The sequence below is a fragment of the Paroedura picta genome, chromosome 8 (assembly GCF_049243985.1).
Source record: "Paroedura picta isolate Pp20150507F chromosome 8, Ppicta_v3.0, whole genome shotgun sequence".
Lineage (NCBI taxonomy): Eukaryota > Metazoa > Chordata > Lepidosauria > Squamata > Gekkonidae > Paroedura > Paroedura picta.
The window spans coordinates 72,235,232-72,250,109 of NC_135376.1; the positions used below are offsets into that span (position 1 = coordinate 72,235,232).

Genomic DNA, 14,878 nt, shown 5'->3' on the forward strand with positions numbered 1-14,878 from the left:
GGCACTCCTCCGCGTCCGCCCTGAGGAGCCGCAAGGCCCGCCCGTCCTCCTCTCGGCCGGCGCGGCTATGGCGCGGGTGCTGATCGTGGGCGCCGGCCTGACGGGGAGTTTGTGCGCTGCGCTTTTGCGCAGGGCGCTTGCCCGGCGCCCCTTGCAAATCGCGGTGTGGGAGAAGGCTCGGGGTGCAGGTGGGTCGGCCGTCCTCTTCTCTGCACAGCCCGCCGGGCGCGACCCGGGAAGGCAGCCAGGCAGGCTGGCGCGTTGTGGCGCTCCGTCCCAAGTCCCGCACACGCTTCCCGTGCAGAAAACTGGCCCGCCTGCCGGGGCTGATCTTAAGCACGGCTTGTCAGATCCAGATTTGTATTTTCTTCCCAATGCCAAGGCGCGGGGGGATATAAACAGGAGGCGGGTGGCACTTTGGAGACTGGCCCGTTCCTCCAGCGCGCGATGCCAGGGCGCCTTTCTGCAAACGAGATCAGCGGAGCCTCACTGGGAAGGGAGCGGAGGAGAGTCACGGCCCTGCAGCCTGAAATGGGGAGGGTGGCCTTTAGATGTATGCTTTAGGGTTGCCAACCGCTCCAGGTGGGACGTGGAGAGCTCCCAGGCTGAGAATTGGCTCTCCAGACAAACCGGTTCCTCTGGATGCGAAGGCTACTTTGGAGGGTGGATCCTCTGCCTTTGCACTCCACTGAGATGCTGCCCCCCCCCGGGATCCGCTCTCAAGCTCTCCAGACCTTTCCCAACCCAGTCCGCGGGAGAGTAAACGTTGGGAAATGCCTGGCTTTCAGGTGCCAGCCTGTTTTCTGTTTGCTTTCCCTGGTGTCCAAGGGAAACAGTATGACTTCATCGTAGAGGGCTAAGAGAAACAAGGGGGGGGGGGGAATAAATGTGCGCCAACTTGAGCTTTGCCACCAAGGCGTTTGCGCAGCGAAAATCCCCCTCCAAAGGAGATTGGCTTCAGGCCGGGAGACGGGAGAAGCGGCCCTTCCGCCGGGTTGGTTGCTTTAAAAGTGAGGCGGCAAAGCCCGGCCGTTTGCGCCAATCGCGTCCTTGTCACTTGCCAGTTACCAAGGCGCCCGGGATCAAGTTTGCCCCTCGGAGGGAGCTGATTGGGCACCGGCGGCGGCGCTTAAAAAAAAACTCTGTCTCTATGCACGTGATTTTAAGGGGGAAGAATGTCTACAAGCCGGAGCGCGCACGATCCGAGATGCACGGCAGATCTAGGAGCTCAGTATATCACGCGGGAACCCGAATATGCCCAAAAGCATCAAAGGTGAGCAGGAATGAACGGGGGGAGGGGGGAAGCGTTTTGGGGTGTGTCAACGAGCTGGTGGTGCAAATGGTCGTTGATGCCCTTCAATATTTCCTCGGTGCCCAGGGATGAAATATGTGTTCTTCCCCCCCCCCCAAAAAAAAATAAATAAATGCTAAAGTGACTTTTAAGAAGAATAAGAAACGCGTTCTGAACAAAAGAAGCCCAATTGCATTGAATTGCACACTGTAAGTCTTCTAACTGTAGCTTATTGAAAGAAATAATTTGAGCCTGCATTGCTTTAACTTGTTTGGCTTATCCTTACTTACCCGTATCCAGTGTCGTGATTTCTAGTTTGAGGAGCCATGTTGTGAGTTGGGATGAGTGGGTGATAGTGCTGAACCATCCTGCTATGTACAAGTGACTCACTTAGAGCTCTGCCAGATCTAGAGGGATGCATTTAAGCGTGAGATTTTTAGATATGAATGACATCTCAGTTACCGTTAGAATGGACTTGCAAGCTCTGCTGGGATTAGTCCAGCTCTTCTAGAATTCTGCTCCCAGCAGCAGTTAGCCGAAGTTTGCCAACTACTTAGCTGCCCACTGTCTTGTCAGTTACTTTTTTATTTTTATTTGTTTGTTTGCATTTATATACCGCCCTGCCTTGCGGCTGAAGGCGGTTTACAAACATCAATTTTAATAACAATTTTAACAACAATCATAACATAATATAGTATGTTCAGGTAAGTATAAAAGCAATCTTAATGTCAATAACAGTCATAGTGTGGTGTAATTCCTTGGTCTCCTCTTTGATATGATATATCACAACAACATCCGTGCCATGGTCAGACCACTATGCTCTAAAGGCTCGGCTAAGGCTCCCACCACCTCCTCAGTTGGGCGCCGAGCAAATTTTAGCTCGCCCACGGAGACTTCTGGATCCAATAGGATTCCGGAATGCTCTATGGGAACCAATGCCTCCCGGCACTTCTCTCAATGGCCTGGTCAGTGACTGGCATAACAGACTGCTGACTGCCATTGATGAGATACCTCCCCGACGCCCTCTCCAGCCCCGTCTCAAGCGAGCTCCCTGGTACACCGAGGAGCTTCGCGACAAGAAACGGGAACTGAGGCGGCTAGAGCGAGTTTGGAGGAAGACTCGTGACGAAGCCTCGAGAACATCTTATAGAATGCAGATGAAAGCCTATGAGATGGCGGTGAAGTCAGTAAAACGCAATTTTTACTCGGCTACCATCGCATCTGCAGACTCACGCCCAGCTCAATTGTTTAAGGTAGTTCGATCCCTCACTGCCCTGATTGAAGGGCAACAAAACAGTAGCCAATTGGACATCAGCTGTGAGGCATTTGCGAGTCATTTTGCGGACAAAATCTCGACACTCCGCCACGACCTCCCTCCAACCTTAGATACAAAAAGTGAACTAGAGGCCCCTTGGCCGTCTTTGGAGAAAACTATGAGTAACTTCAGACGACTCACGCTGACCGAAGTGGACAGGATTCTAGTGACAACAAGACCAACTACATGCCCACTAGATCCTTGCCCATCCTGGCTCTTGAAAACAGCTGGCATAAAGATAATGGGCCCCCTCCGGGAGATAATCAACCTATCTCTCACAACAGGAGAATTCCCGGAGGGTTTGAAAGAGGCTGTGGTACGGCCACTGTTGAAAAAAACATCTCTAAACCCACAAGAGCCTAACAACTACAGGCCCGTCTCGCACTTAGCATTTCTGGGCAAGATGATAGAAAGGGCAGTCGCAAACCAACTGACAGAATACCTGGAAGAAGCTTCGGTCCTAGACCCATCCCGGTCAGGCTTCCGGCCTGGCCATGGAGTAGAGACAGCACTAGTCGCCCTGACGGACGACCTCCGTCGCCAGTTGGATCAAGGCGGGTCGGCACTGCTGATATTATTAGACCTCTCAGCAGCATTCGACACAGTCGATCATGAGCTTTTAGCTCGCCGCCTCATCGATGCTGGAATACGAGGGACAGCCCTTCAATGGCTGATCTCCTTCCTCCAGGATCGTGGACCGAGGGTTGCAATAGGAGAGAAAACATCAGGCCGCCGGCAACTTACTTGTGGAGTCCCACAAGGAGCAGTCCTCTCCCCTATCCTATTCAACATCTTCATGCGCCCTCTCGCACAGCTGGTACGGAAGTTTGGGCTGGGTTGCCATCAATATGCAGATGACACCCAGCTCTTCCTCCTGATGGATGGCCGCCCTGACTCTCCCCCAGAAGCATTAGCCAGCTGCCTGGAAGCAGTGACGAGATGGCTCAAGCAGAGTCGTCTGAAACTCAATCCTTCAAAGACGGAGGTCCTGTGGCTAGGTAGGAAGGGCCCATGCGAGGAAGCGCGCCTGCCTACCCTGGATGGCGTGCAGCTCTCTACGGCTCACTCCGCCAGGAACCTAGGCGTGATTCTGGACGCCTCCCTCACAATGGAGGCCCAGATCACAAACGTAGCACAGCTGGCATTCTACCATCTCCGCCAAGCCAAACTACTAGCGCCCTACCTGGCCCCGGAACACCTATCCACAGTGATCCATGCGACGGTCACCTCTAGACTGGACTTTTGTAACTCGCTCTACGCAGGCCTGCCCTTAGCCCTGACCCGGAAACTACAACTAGTTCAAAATGCAGCAGCCAGGATCCTCACGGCAACACCGTGGAGGTCCCATATCCGGCCTATTCTCCATCAGCTGCAATGGTTACCAGTTGAATTCCGGATCAGACTAAAGGTTCTGGTAATTACCTTCAAGGCCATACGCGGTCAGGGCCCAGTGTACCTGAGGGACCGCCTCCCCGCCTATGCCCCCAAAAGAGCTCTACGCTCTACTGCCTCCAATCAGCTAAGGATCCCTGGCCCTAAAGAAGTCCGTCTGGTCTCGACCAGGGCCAGAGCATTCTCTGTTCTGGCCCCTACCTGGTGGAACGAGCTCCCATAGGAGATCAGGGCCCTGACGGAGCTTAAATAGTTCCGCAGGGCCTGCAAAAAGGAGCTCCTCCACCAGGCATTTGGCCGAGACCAGACGTAATCTACAGCGACCAAGGGCCCCTGCTCCCCCCCAGCCCCCCTCAGAATTCAATCAATAAGCCACCCCCCTCAGAATCCCATCAACAAGCCCTGGACCTGTTTGTATTACGATTGTTTGCTGTTATACTGTGTTGTGTTTGGTTGCAATTGTTGGTTATCGATGTACATGTTCTACAGACTGTTTTATGTATGGTTCTCTGTTATAATGTAAACTGCCCTGAGCCTCCGGGGAGGGCGGTATAGAAGTATGATAAATAAATAAATAAATAAATAAATAAATAAATAAATAAATAAATAAATAAATAAATAAATAAATAAATAAATAAATAAATAAATAAATATTGTATCTGAGGAAGCGGACCTGCACAGGAAAGCTCAAACTTTGAATAAAACTTTGTGGTCTTAAAGGACTCTAAATTTATTTTGCTACTTCAGACCATCGCAGCTACCCACTAGAATCTATCTCCTTTACACTCAGCCTTCAAGGTGCCAAGGAGCCTGAGGAAATGTTAGGAGCCCCCCCCCCCACATGCCTAAAGTTGGATACTTGGAAAGAAAATACCAAGGTTTTGTTCTGAAAATACCCATGCCCAGCTCACTAGTTACTATATTAACTTTCCATTTATATTTTGCTTTTAGCTTTTATGAAGAGCTGTTGTCTCATGGAGTGCTGAAGCCATTGACAGCTAAGATAGAAGGAATGGCAATAAAAGAAGGAGTGGAGAATTTTGTAACACCTCAAGGAATTTCATCCATTGTCAAACATTATTTAAATGAGTCAGGTAATGTTCCGGATATTTGTGAGGGATGGGTTCTACTGCCTTTTTTAAACAACAGTTATCCCTTGAAAATATTTAGTGTTTCAGGAAAACATTTGCAGGTGATGATCCTAAAATACATGAGTCATGTGACTCACTGATTAAACATAGATTGAACTTGGAGTTCTATAACTGAAACCCCAGACATTTTGGCCTTAACAAGTAATTGGGCGAGGAGAAAATATGGAGAGGGGCTATAACACTGAGGAATGAAGGTTGACTCCTTGCCCCATTCCATTCACCAGTACAAAAAAGGCTTCCTCCATCTCTTGGTAAAGAAGATGGGGACCACTGGGATACCTGCCATTTTTCCCACAGTGCTACCAAATAGCATGGGGGCCATTTGATGGGAGAGACATGCTCTGGGGGCAAGAGTCAACCTTCCCCTTTCCCCACATGCTGATCTCTGATCTGCATCCTTGACCTCTGCACAGTTGTCTTGCTCCAACTACTGTTCTTTAAAGTAGAACAAAGTTTGTGTCCACTGACATATTTCAGACCAACAAAGTTTTAATCAAGGTATAAGCTTTTTTTTGCACGCACACTTCCTCATATACAATGACATATAAGTAGAGGGTGGGCAGTAAATTAACAGACAGCATAATGAAGATACTGAACAGATTCAAGAACCAAACAGGAATAACAGGCTTAATTTATAAGGTTAACATTTGTTTGGGTTTAATTTCTGGGCAGGGACATAGTGAAGGAAATAAATATAGACAGGAAATAAATATAGAAGTTGGCAGATTAATGGGCAGATGTATGTTTAATTGTGGAATCCATCTCTAGTATGGAGGCATAGAAGAAGATGCTATAAAGATGCAATTATGTTGAGAGGAGACTCATGGAGCATAATGGCAGGGTCTCTTTTAATTACTCTCAGTATTCCACAATTAAGGATACACCTGTCCATTAATCTCCAACTTTGACATATTTCCTTCATTTTGTTTCTCCCTCAGAATTAAACTTTTAAATTAAGCTTATTGCTCCTGTTTAGTCTTTGACTCTGATAAATATCTTCATTATGCTGTATGCTAATTTATTGCTTACCCACTACCTATATGTATGGACTGGTAATTCATATTTCATTATAGCTGAGGAAGTATGGGTGCCACTTAGTAAAAGTTAAAGTTAACTAAGTTAAAGTCAGTTGGTTGTGAAGGTGCCATTAGATTCTAACTTTGTTCTGCTGCTTCAGACCAACACAGTTACCTACTTGAATTGTTTAGAATCTCATGTTTCCCCCCTGCCCTTGGTGCCTCAGGGGACTCAGCTGAAGCCCAGTGTTGAAGGCCATCAAGCCACGCCTCTCTTGGGGAGTTTTGATTTGCGTCATCACAGGCCATATCATTTCTTAATTTCTACAGCTGTACTCTCTTTTCACTTCCTACAGAGTATAGGCATATTAATTCACACCTCCGCCCTTACTTTTGTCTGTCCCCTCTGGTCCTTGTCTCCAAAGTGCATGCTCTAGTCCAGGGGTAGTCAAACTGCGGCCCTCCAGATGTCCATGGACTACAATTCCCAGGAGCCCCCTGCCAGCGAATGCTGGCAGGGGGCTCTTGGGAATTGTAGTCCATGGACATCAGGAGGGCCGCAGTTTGACTACCCCTGCTCTAGTCCAAGCTTTCTCAGTCAAGGTTTCGTGAAACCCTGGTGTGTCTTGATAGCCCTGGAAGGGTTACCTGAATGGGTGGGAGTTAATTAATTAATATATATTTTTAAAAATTTGTTAAAGTTTTATTGAGTGATATGACCATAGATGGTCATGTTGAGCTCCCCCCCCCCCCCCACAATGGCCAATGATAGGCCTGGAATGAGTGGGAAGAAGAGGGTCCCTGGGGGCATGTACACAGCTCTGATTTTCCAACCATATTCGGCACGATCGTGCCACTTATGGGGTTTCTCAAAGCCTGAAGAATGTTTCAAGAGATTTCTCAATGGTAGAAAATTTGAGAAAGGCTGCTCTAGGAATTTTCCAGAAATTTTCTCTGCCACTGAAAAAGGGGAGTCTTGTGTCACCCTAGCAGTCAGATCTACTTGGCTTGCCTGCAAGACTGCAGCTGCCCATTCCTGAAATATCCTAATTTGGTTTGCGTTGTTTTGTTGTGTTGGTTACCTCAAGTGCTTGCTATTTCAGGTCCAGCACTGTTCAGGTCCGGTTTTCCAGAGACAAGCTCGCTCCAGGATACACGCTATCATATAAAGGTTCCACAGGGGCCAAATTAAACATAGTTCTTGCCCTCAGAGTGTGCTACCTAGTCATTAGGACCAGGTTGCACCTGACACTTGGATTCCTTGAGGACAATGCTTTTCTCTACTCATACAGGTAGAGTCTGCAACTCCTGGCTCATCTTAGCTGTATTTAAATGATGGATACATTTATAGGAGATACAGAAGTTTTTTTCACTTCTCACTCTTATTGAGCCTGCAGAAATTTGGGGGATTTTGAAGAAGGATAGTGGGCAACAGAGCAAACTGTTGCAAGGGCTGATGGGGCCAGGGACAAAATGGCTTCCATTTGATAACAGGCACAAATTACAAAACATTGAGCAATTTTACAGAACAACAGTAAGTTCCAAGATTCACGAAGTGCCATCTTCAAATATCTCGTTGTCAGATAATTCAAAAAGGTTATCCAGAGAGAGTGTAATGTAACAACAAAATAAGGGGGAAGTGTCTGGGTTAGGAAGAAGGGACCTGGACGCAATCTTAGACTGCCATCCTAAGGAGATTTGCACCCCTCTAAAACCATTAATTTTAGTGGACTTAGAAGGACGTACCTTTTTTTATCCCTGTCTTTCTCTAAGGAACTCAGGGTAGCTTGCAGCATTCTTCTCTTGCCCCACGTTGCCTCAGTCAGTGACCATAGAAGACTGGAGACGTGAACTTGGGTCTCCCAGATCCTAGAGCAACCATAATGTCATCATGATCATTTATTTATTATATTTCTATACTGCGCTCCCTTGTGGCTCAGGGCAGTTTACATATAATCTGATAACTCATATAAACACAGCATAGCAGTGATTTCAATAACAGTTTAGTAATTTTTTCCTTAACGATTCTAACACTAACTAACTAGAACAATGTCAACCTGTTGACTATGGTCCTGTAGGCTGGTCAGTTTGGGTTCCATTCATGGAAAGGGGCTTCTGGGGGGCCCAGCAGATTATGTTGGTTCAGTTGACCAAATGCCTGGCAGAAGAGCTCTGTTTTACAGGCCCTGCAGAACTGATAGCTCAGGCAGGGCCCTGATCTCTTCAGGGAGATCATTCCATCGGGTGGGGGCCAGAATGGAGACAGCTCTGGCCCTGGTTGATGCCAGACACGCTTCTTTAGGGCCAGGGACCACCAGCCAGTTGGAAGTGGCAGAGCATGGAGCTCTTTGGGGAGTATAGACAGCGAGGTGGTCCCTCAGGTACACTGGACCCAAACAGTATACGGTCTTAAAGGTGATAACCAAGACCTTAAGTCTGATACGGAATTCAATTGGTAACCAGTGCAATTGTTGAAGAGTGGGCCAGATGTGGAACCTCCATGGTATCTTGTGAGGATCCTAACCATTGCATTCTGGACCAGGTGTCATTTCCAGATCAAGGTTAAGGGTAGGCTTGCATAGAGCGAGTTACAGAAGTCCAGTCTAGAGGTGATCATTGCAAGGATCACTGTGGCTAGGTGTTCCAGAGCCAAGTTGGGTACTAGTAGTTTGGGTTGGCACAGATGGTAGAAAGCCAGCCATGCTACTTTTGTGACATGCATCTCTATAGAAAGGGAGGTGTTGAAGATCACGGCCAGGATCCCGGTGGAGTAAGCCACTGATAGCTATACCCCATCCAGGATGGGCAAACGCGCTTCCTCACTTGGACCTGTCCTGCCCAGCCACAGTACCTCCAGCTTTGAAGTGTTGAGCTTCAGACAACTCAGTTTGAGCCACCTTGTCCCTGCTTCCAGAAATCTGGCTAAGGCTTCTGTAGGAGAATTGGGGCAGTCATCGATCAGGAGGAACAGCTGCGTGTCATCTGCATATTGATGACATCCCAGCCCAAACCTCTGCACTAGCTGAGCAAGAGAGTGCATGAGGATGTTAAAAGGGACTCCACACATGATTTGGTTGCCGCTTGATTGTCTTTCTCCACTAGCTATCCTCTGTCTGCGACCCCAGAGAAAGAAGATCAGCCATTGGAGGCTGTCCCTGATATCCCAGCATCGGCAAGGTGTTGAGCTAGAAGTTCATGGTGGACTGTATCAAATGCTGCCATGAGGTCTAATAACACAAGCAGTGCAGACCCATCTTGGTCCAGTTGACAGCGGAGGTCATCTGTCAGGGTGACTAGCACTGTTGCTATCTCATGGAAACCTGACTCGGATGGTCTAGGACTTGGAGCTTCATCGAATGCCAATATTTGGTCCACCACAGCCCTTTCCACCATGTGGCGCGCTCTTGCAGATCCAGTGATGGCTTTTTCAGCAGCAGGAGAACCACTGCCTCTTTCAGCCCCTCCCATTGAGAGAGAGAGAGGTTGATTATCTTCCAGAGGGGGTATGATCCTGATTTACCACAGGAGGACTCTTCTTTCTGAGGCTTCTTTCTGAGGCAGCTGTCATCTCTGTTGCCCATATTTATGTAGAATTATTTCCAGTCTTGTCCCTTCCCTTCTAGCTTGCCGAGATTGCATTGCAGATGGTCCCATACGCACTCACTGGATTTCATATGACTTACTTCCAAGGACTTTCATATGACTTACTTCCAAGATTTTGTTTCCATCACTAAGATGGTGGGCAGAATAGGGAGGCCAACAAAATGGACGCTGCATGCAAACTAATTGTTTGTGTGTGAGTGAGAATTCAGGAAAAGTGCCTTGCATATTCTATCAGATGCCTTACCCTGTGACTGATGGTCATAGTACACTGCCTCCTTAATTTTGTATTTTAAAAAAATTCCCTTGCTTTGTACTTGAGGCGGCTTACATCCTAATTAGCATCACAACACAAAAGGACAAACAAAACATACAGAGGAGCAGCACATATATTCACGTTAGTTAACCACAAATGATGGAAGTCCTTTTTGAATAAGTAGGCCTTGCAGTCCATTCTAAAAAGCCATTAAGGATGCCTTGAAAGGGACATTCCATGAACCTGGAGCCACCATCAAAAACCTCAGCTCCTTCACTAAGAACAGTGAACTCTTGCCCAAAGACAGAACAGAATAAAATGAAGGCCACTTGATGCATATCTTAATTTGACCATGTGGGGAGCAGGGAAAACAGTGGTCCCACAGGTTCACATGTCCTAAGTTATTAAAGTTTTAAAGGTTGAAACTATCACTTCGCATCAGTCCTTGAAGATAAATAGCAGCCAATGTAAGCATTGCCCTCTTTCAGTTAGACACTGAGTATTCTGGGCAGCTTTGCATTGAGTACATCTAGTAATGTCTTAACCAATCAGGAGGGGCATGGATCTCAGATGAATATGGTGGCCATCTCCCACAATCCTGTCCACATCCTTGGAAGTAAGCCAGCAATGGCAATAAGTGGTACCTAGTATACCATAATAGTAACATCCAGGTCTTAGGGATCTGAATGATTTTGGCAAGGAAGAACCAAGAAAAAAACACTGTGGGGACTAGGTAACAGAATGTGGTGAGTTGGAGCATGTTAGCTAATTCACCATTATAGATCGCTTGGAAACAATTCAGTTTATTCACTGAAGGCAGAGGGAAACAAATGACTTGCTGTTGCCACTGTCACTTTATAGTCAGGTCTGTAGGTTTTTGGGGTTTTTTACAATTGTATCCAGCTTTTCCATCCTCACAAGGGTGGCTAAAACCATTGAAACCAACAACAAAACCCCACATTGCTAAAGCCAGGGCTAAAAGGCATCTAAAGCCATTAAAAATAACAAAACATCGGGCAAGAGGGAAGGATCGCTGAGAGAATAACAAGCCAAACCAAAAGCCTTCACCAGCTGATAGAAGATCACAACAGAAGCAAGTCCCTTGGGAGGAGAGTTTTGGTGCGTGGCCGAGAAGGCCCTCTCTGCTTGCTATATATCTAATCCAAAGGCAGTGCCCTTCAAGTTGGGCCTCTTGATTGGGTAGTTTCATGAGGCAGTCCTTCAGGTATAAGACTTTAAAGGTCAATACCACATGGAACTGGAGCCCAAAGCAAATTGGGAGTCAGTGTTGATGGGGAAAAATTTGAGAGACGGGACCTTGTGAACCACTCCATCAAACATCTTAATGGCATCATTTTGTATTAGTTGAAACAGTCCAAAATGTGCAAATCCATAAATCTTTGAGAGCAGTACATTCTCGCTCCTAGGTCTTCATTTAAGAATGATGCTATTTAGAACAGCAATCCAATTTCACAAGATATAGCTCCTAGGCTGCCAGAATATGAGCCAGTACAAAACAGTAATGCCAAACTGCCTTTGCTATTTCCAATAGGACCCATTTTGATCATCCTCAGATTCCTGGTCACTGCATAGTCCATAGAGTCCTCATCTGACACAAAGGAAGCCTCTGTCTGCCTGGATGCTGACCTCAAGGCTACAGCTGTTTAGGAACTTCCAACCCCTAATGTGGGAGTGATCAAACGTTTTTTTTTTAACTCAATTTTTTGAATGCTCTGCACAATTGGGTTGGTGTAATAACTAATTCCTTACTCCGATCCTGGTATCCACTACCAGTATCCAAATCAATTGTATTGGATGTATTCTCCAGGAAAGTCCAGAAACAAAAGACTAACCAGGAAAACAAGTGCAGAGAGGAGAGAGCAGTGTGGAAGCTTTCAACTTCTCCAGACACACTTATCAAGCTAGATGTTTTAAAGGGGGAGTGGGGTGAGAGAAGAAAAATATTTTGTAGGCCATTATCTTGTCTGCAAGCTTTAATAGATAGGATGGTGCTGGTATCAGGTTGACCCTTTTTAACCCACTAGGGAAAAGACCATGGCAGTTGTCTGTTGAAAAATTTTATTTAAAAAAAATCTCCAGCCGTTTTCATGCAGATTACAGGTCTTCATTTCCTCCGCCTCTGAACTGAGGTTGGTGATCCAAGACCAGATTTCCTGGATCATCCAAAACGGGTTGTAATGAATCACACAGTCAACAGACCATCTTCTAATCACAAATCATGGATAGTCTTTTTTTACCCCCTGATTTTCAATTAATCAGCTGTAGGGTCAAGATGGAATTGCAGCAGCCATCAACTTTGCACCACTCAGGTAACAAGATAGCTTGAAAAGGAGAAATGTCTTCATATGTGTTCTTTACCAGAATGACTTTCTGTAATTGCCATACCTGTCCTGCCCAGGACACTGATACCAGTGGATTCACTACCTGCTCTTTTGCTCTCAGAGCTTCCTCCATATCCAGGATTCATGTTAGTGAGGCGAGAAAAAAATCTCTTGTCAAAGATGCTGTGCAAGGGTGGACAGACGGCCAGCAAGTAGGGTCAAGGAGAAAAGATTATTTGGCAGACTGAATTTCTTGCCATGTGCTTCTTGTTACAGAGAGAGGAAAGAGCAAGTCCATTAGGACAAGGCAGAGTCAAGAACCAGTGTAGTCTGCAAATGGTTCCATTAAATCCTTGGGAGGCAAAATTGAAAGTAAGATCCAGTCATTTCACTGGGGGTGCTGCCATATAACATGTTATAAGCAGACAAGCCAAGAGTCAGGAATTTCTCCAGGTTGAGGAGGAACACAGGAGAGTAAATGTCCAAGCCATGGCAGCAACGTAGCTGTGAAAAGAGACCTATCTAGTTTTGCAACCAAACGCTTTATTACTCAACTTCCAGCTGATTGAGTGGCTGGTTTTAGTGTATTGAATGGCCTCTCTTTTCCAAAGCAGGTGCCGAGATATTCTTTGAGCACCCCGTTACACGAATCTGCCTCAAGGATGGAAAGTGGGAAGTCTGCAGTAATACTGGGTTCATGGACCAGTTTGATGTTGTTGTTCTCACAATTCCCGTTCCACAAATTCTTCAGCTTCAAGGGGATGTTGCAAACAGTAAGTTTCCATGATGTTTTGCTTAATTTAATCTGTGCCATATTCAAGAAGGATCAAACTGAGTGGTGCTGTTTCTGATTCGTTGGACAGGAGGGGAATGCTTTGTAGTCTGCAGATGCCACAGTTTGTGCAACTTGCACAATACAAAACTCTAGCCTCTTGGTTTGTTAGCTCAGGAAGGGGGTAGCAACTGGAAGGCCATTGTCTGCTGAGGAAAGTCACCGTGGCTTTCACAGGACACTAAGACTTGTCTTTTCTGTTTTTACCATTTCTCCCTAGAGCTTCAGGCAGGTTCCTCAGCAGGCTGCCATGCGAGCATTTGCAAATTTCACGTTCCTTTTACAGCTTTGCTTCAGAGGGAGTTAACATTAAACAACTGGCTGCTGTTGCCGAAAGTGACAGCAAGACACTTAATTTCTGCCTGTTTCTCCTGTTCCTGGGTGCATTTGTGTCTGGTCTGCACTGCTTCGGATTGAAAGAGAGGACTTAAATGATTGAAGATCCTTACATACATGAATAAATCAGTCCAAGCACACAAAACAGCAGATACTCAAGACAAAGTGGTTCCTTCTCCCTGAATTGCTAGCTTTCTCTGTTCTGGGATTTGTGCGTTTGTTCTGCTTTCCATTTACGTGAAGCCTATACCCTAACCTTTGCAGGGTGAGGTGCTGCAACCCAAACAATGATTGGTAATAACAACCTTGACCTGTGTTGTAGCATTGTATATTTCTTTGCTCAAGCCCCATTTCAGTGCCTGATTGGAGGAGCTGGGTAGAGAGCTGTTGTATGTCATCAGGGTATAAGTAAATCAAGATAGATGTTACATAGAGGAAGGGGAGAATTAAGAGCTTTTTTCGGGGTGGGGTTTAATACAACGTGCCCTTCCAGTCAGTTTCAAGGGGAAACTTGTGAAGCTTTTGTGAACAGCCGCTGTCTAAACATTTCAAGTTCTCTTTAAAATCAATATCTTTAGTGATCAGGTAAGTCAAAGAATTAATCATAAATTTCTGTCAGTCTATTGAGTAAACACCACTATCACTGCCGGGCCCTTAGTTATATTCGATGTACAGGGCATTGTACATTGCCACCTTGTTAGAGGTATGACCCACCTTGTTAGAGGTATGAGCCTCAGTCATAAACATTTTACTCCCGTGGATTTGCTTGAGATCCTGTTGTGGTGTTTGGGTAGCAGTGGCAGAATACCATGCTTTGCGATTATGTGCTCTTGTAGATTCTTAGGAACAATGAGAGAATTCTTAGGATTTGGTGCTCAAAGATGTGGTTTTATAAGCACCCATTTGCAAGTAAATGCAGTTGATCTCTGTATGACGTCAATCTACTTATTAAAGAGAGAACAGATAAGGGAACATTTGTACAAATCATAGGTGCAGTTGATCTGTTTTTCATACTCCTAAACTAAGGACATAACAAGTGAAATACCCGATTGTAAGCCGTGACTTCTTCGGGTAGTAAAAGTGAAATACTCAGTAATGGACTTGACGTTTTCTTTCAGTCCTCATCGGTGTGGCTTATGTTTTGGACATCAGCGTTTCCAAGCTGCTCCATTTTGTCTTGTTGCTTCGCATTGATTCTTTTTGCCTTCTGTGTTATGATTGAGATTCTGCAGCTAGTCTGAAGCCCGTCCCTTAATTGGGCAAAGATCTCCAAACCTTTAATGGGAAAACAAAAGCAGTTCTTACAGTATTAAATGTAAGCAGATTTTTTTTCTTGTAATCTTTCTT

The 14,878-nt window shown here is 46.1% G+C and overlaps 1 protein-coding gene across 3 annotated transcripts in view; it reads left to right on the plus strand.

The window, feature by feature from the left end:
* The window catches only part of RNLS (renalase, FAD dependent amine oxidase), a 110,218-nt gene continuing 95,340 nt past the window's right edge, over positions 1-14,878 (plus strand). For 2 of the 3 annotated variants that reach the window (XM_077350370.1, XM_077350373.1), the window contains exons 1-4: positions 1-188; positions 1,168-1,273; positions 4,950-5,092; positions 12,975-13,136. In XM_077350370.1, the coding sequence (XP_077206485.1) occupies positions 68-188; positions 1,168-1,273; positions 4,950-5,092; positions 12,975-13,136 (532 nt within the window). In that variant the 5' untranslated portion in view covers positions 1-67. The remainder of the gene's footprint in view (positions 189-1,167; positions 1,274-4,949; positions 5,093-12,974; positions 13,137-14,878) is intronic. The other variant, XM_077350371.1, reaches the window with a different exon arrangement.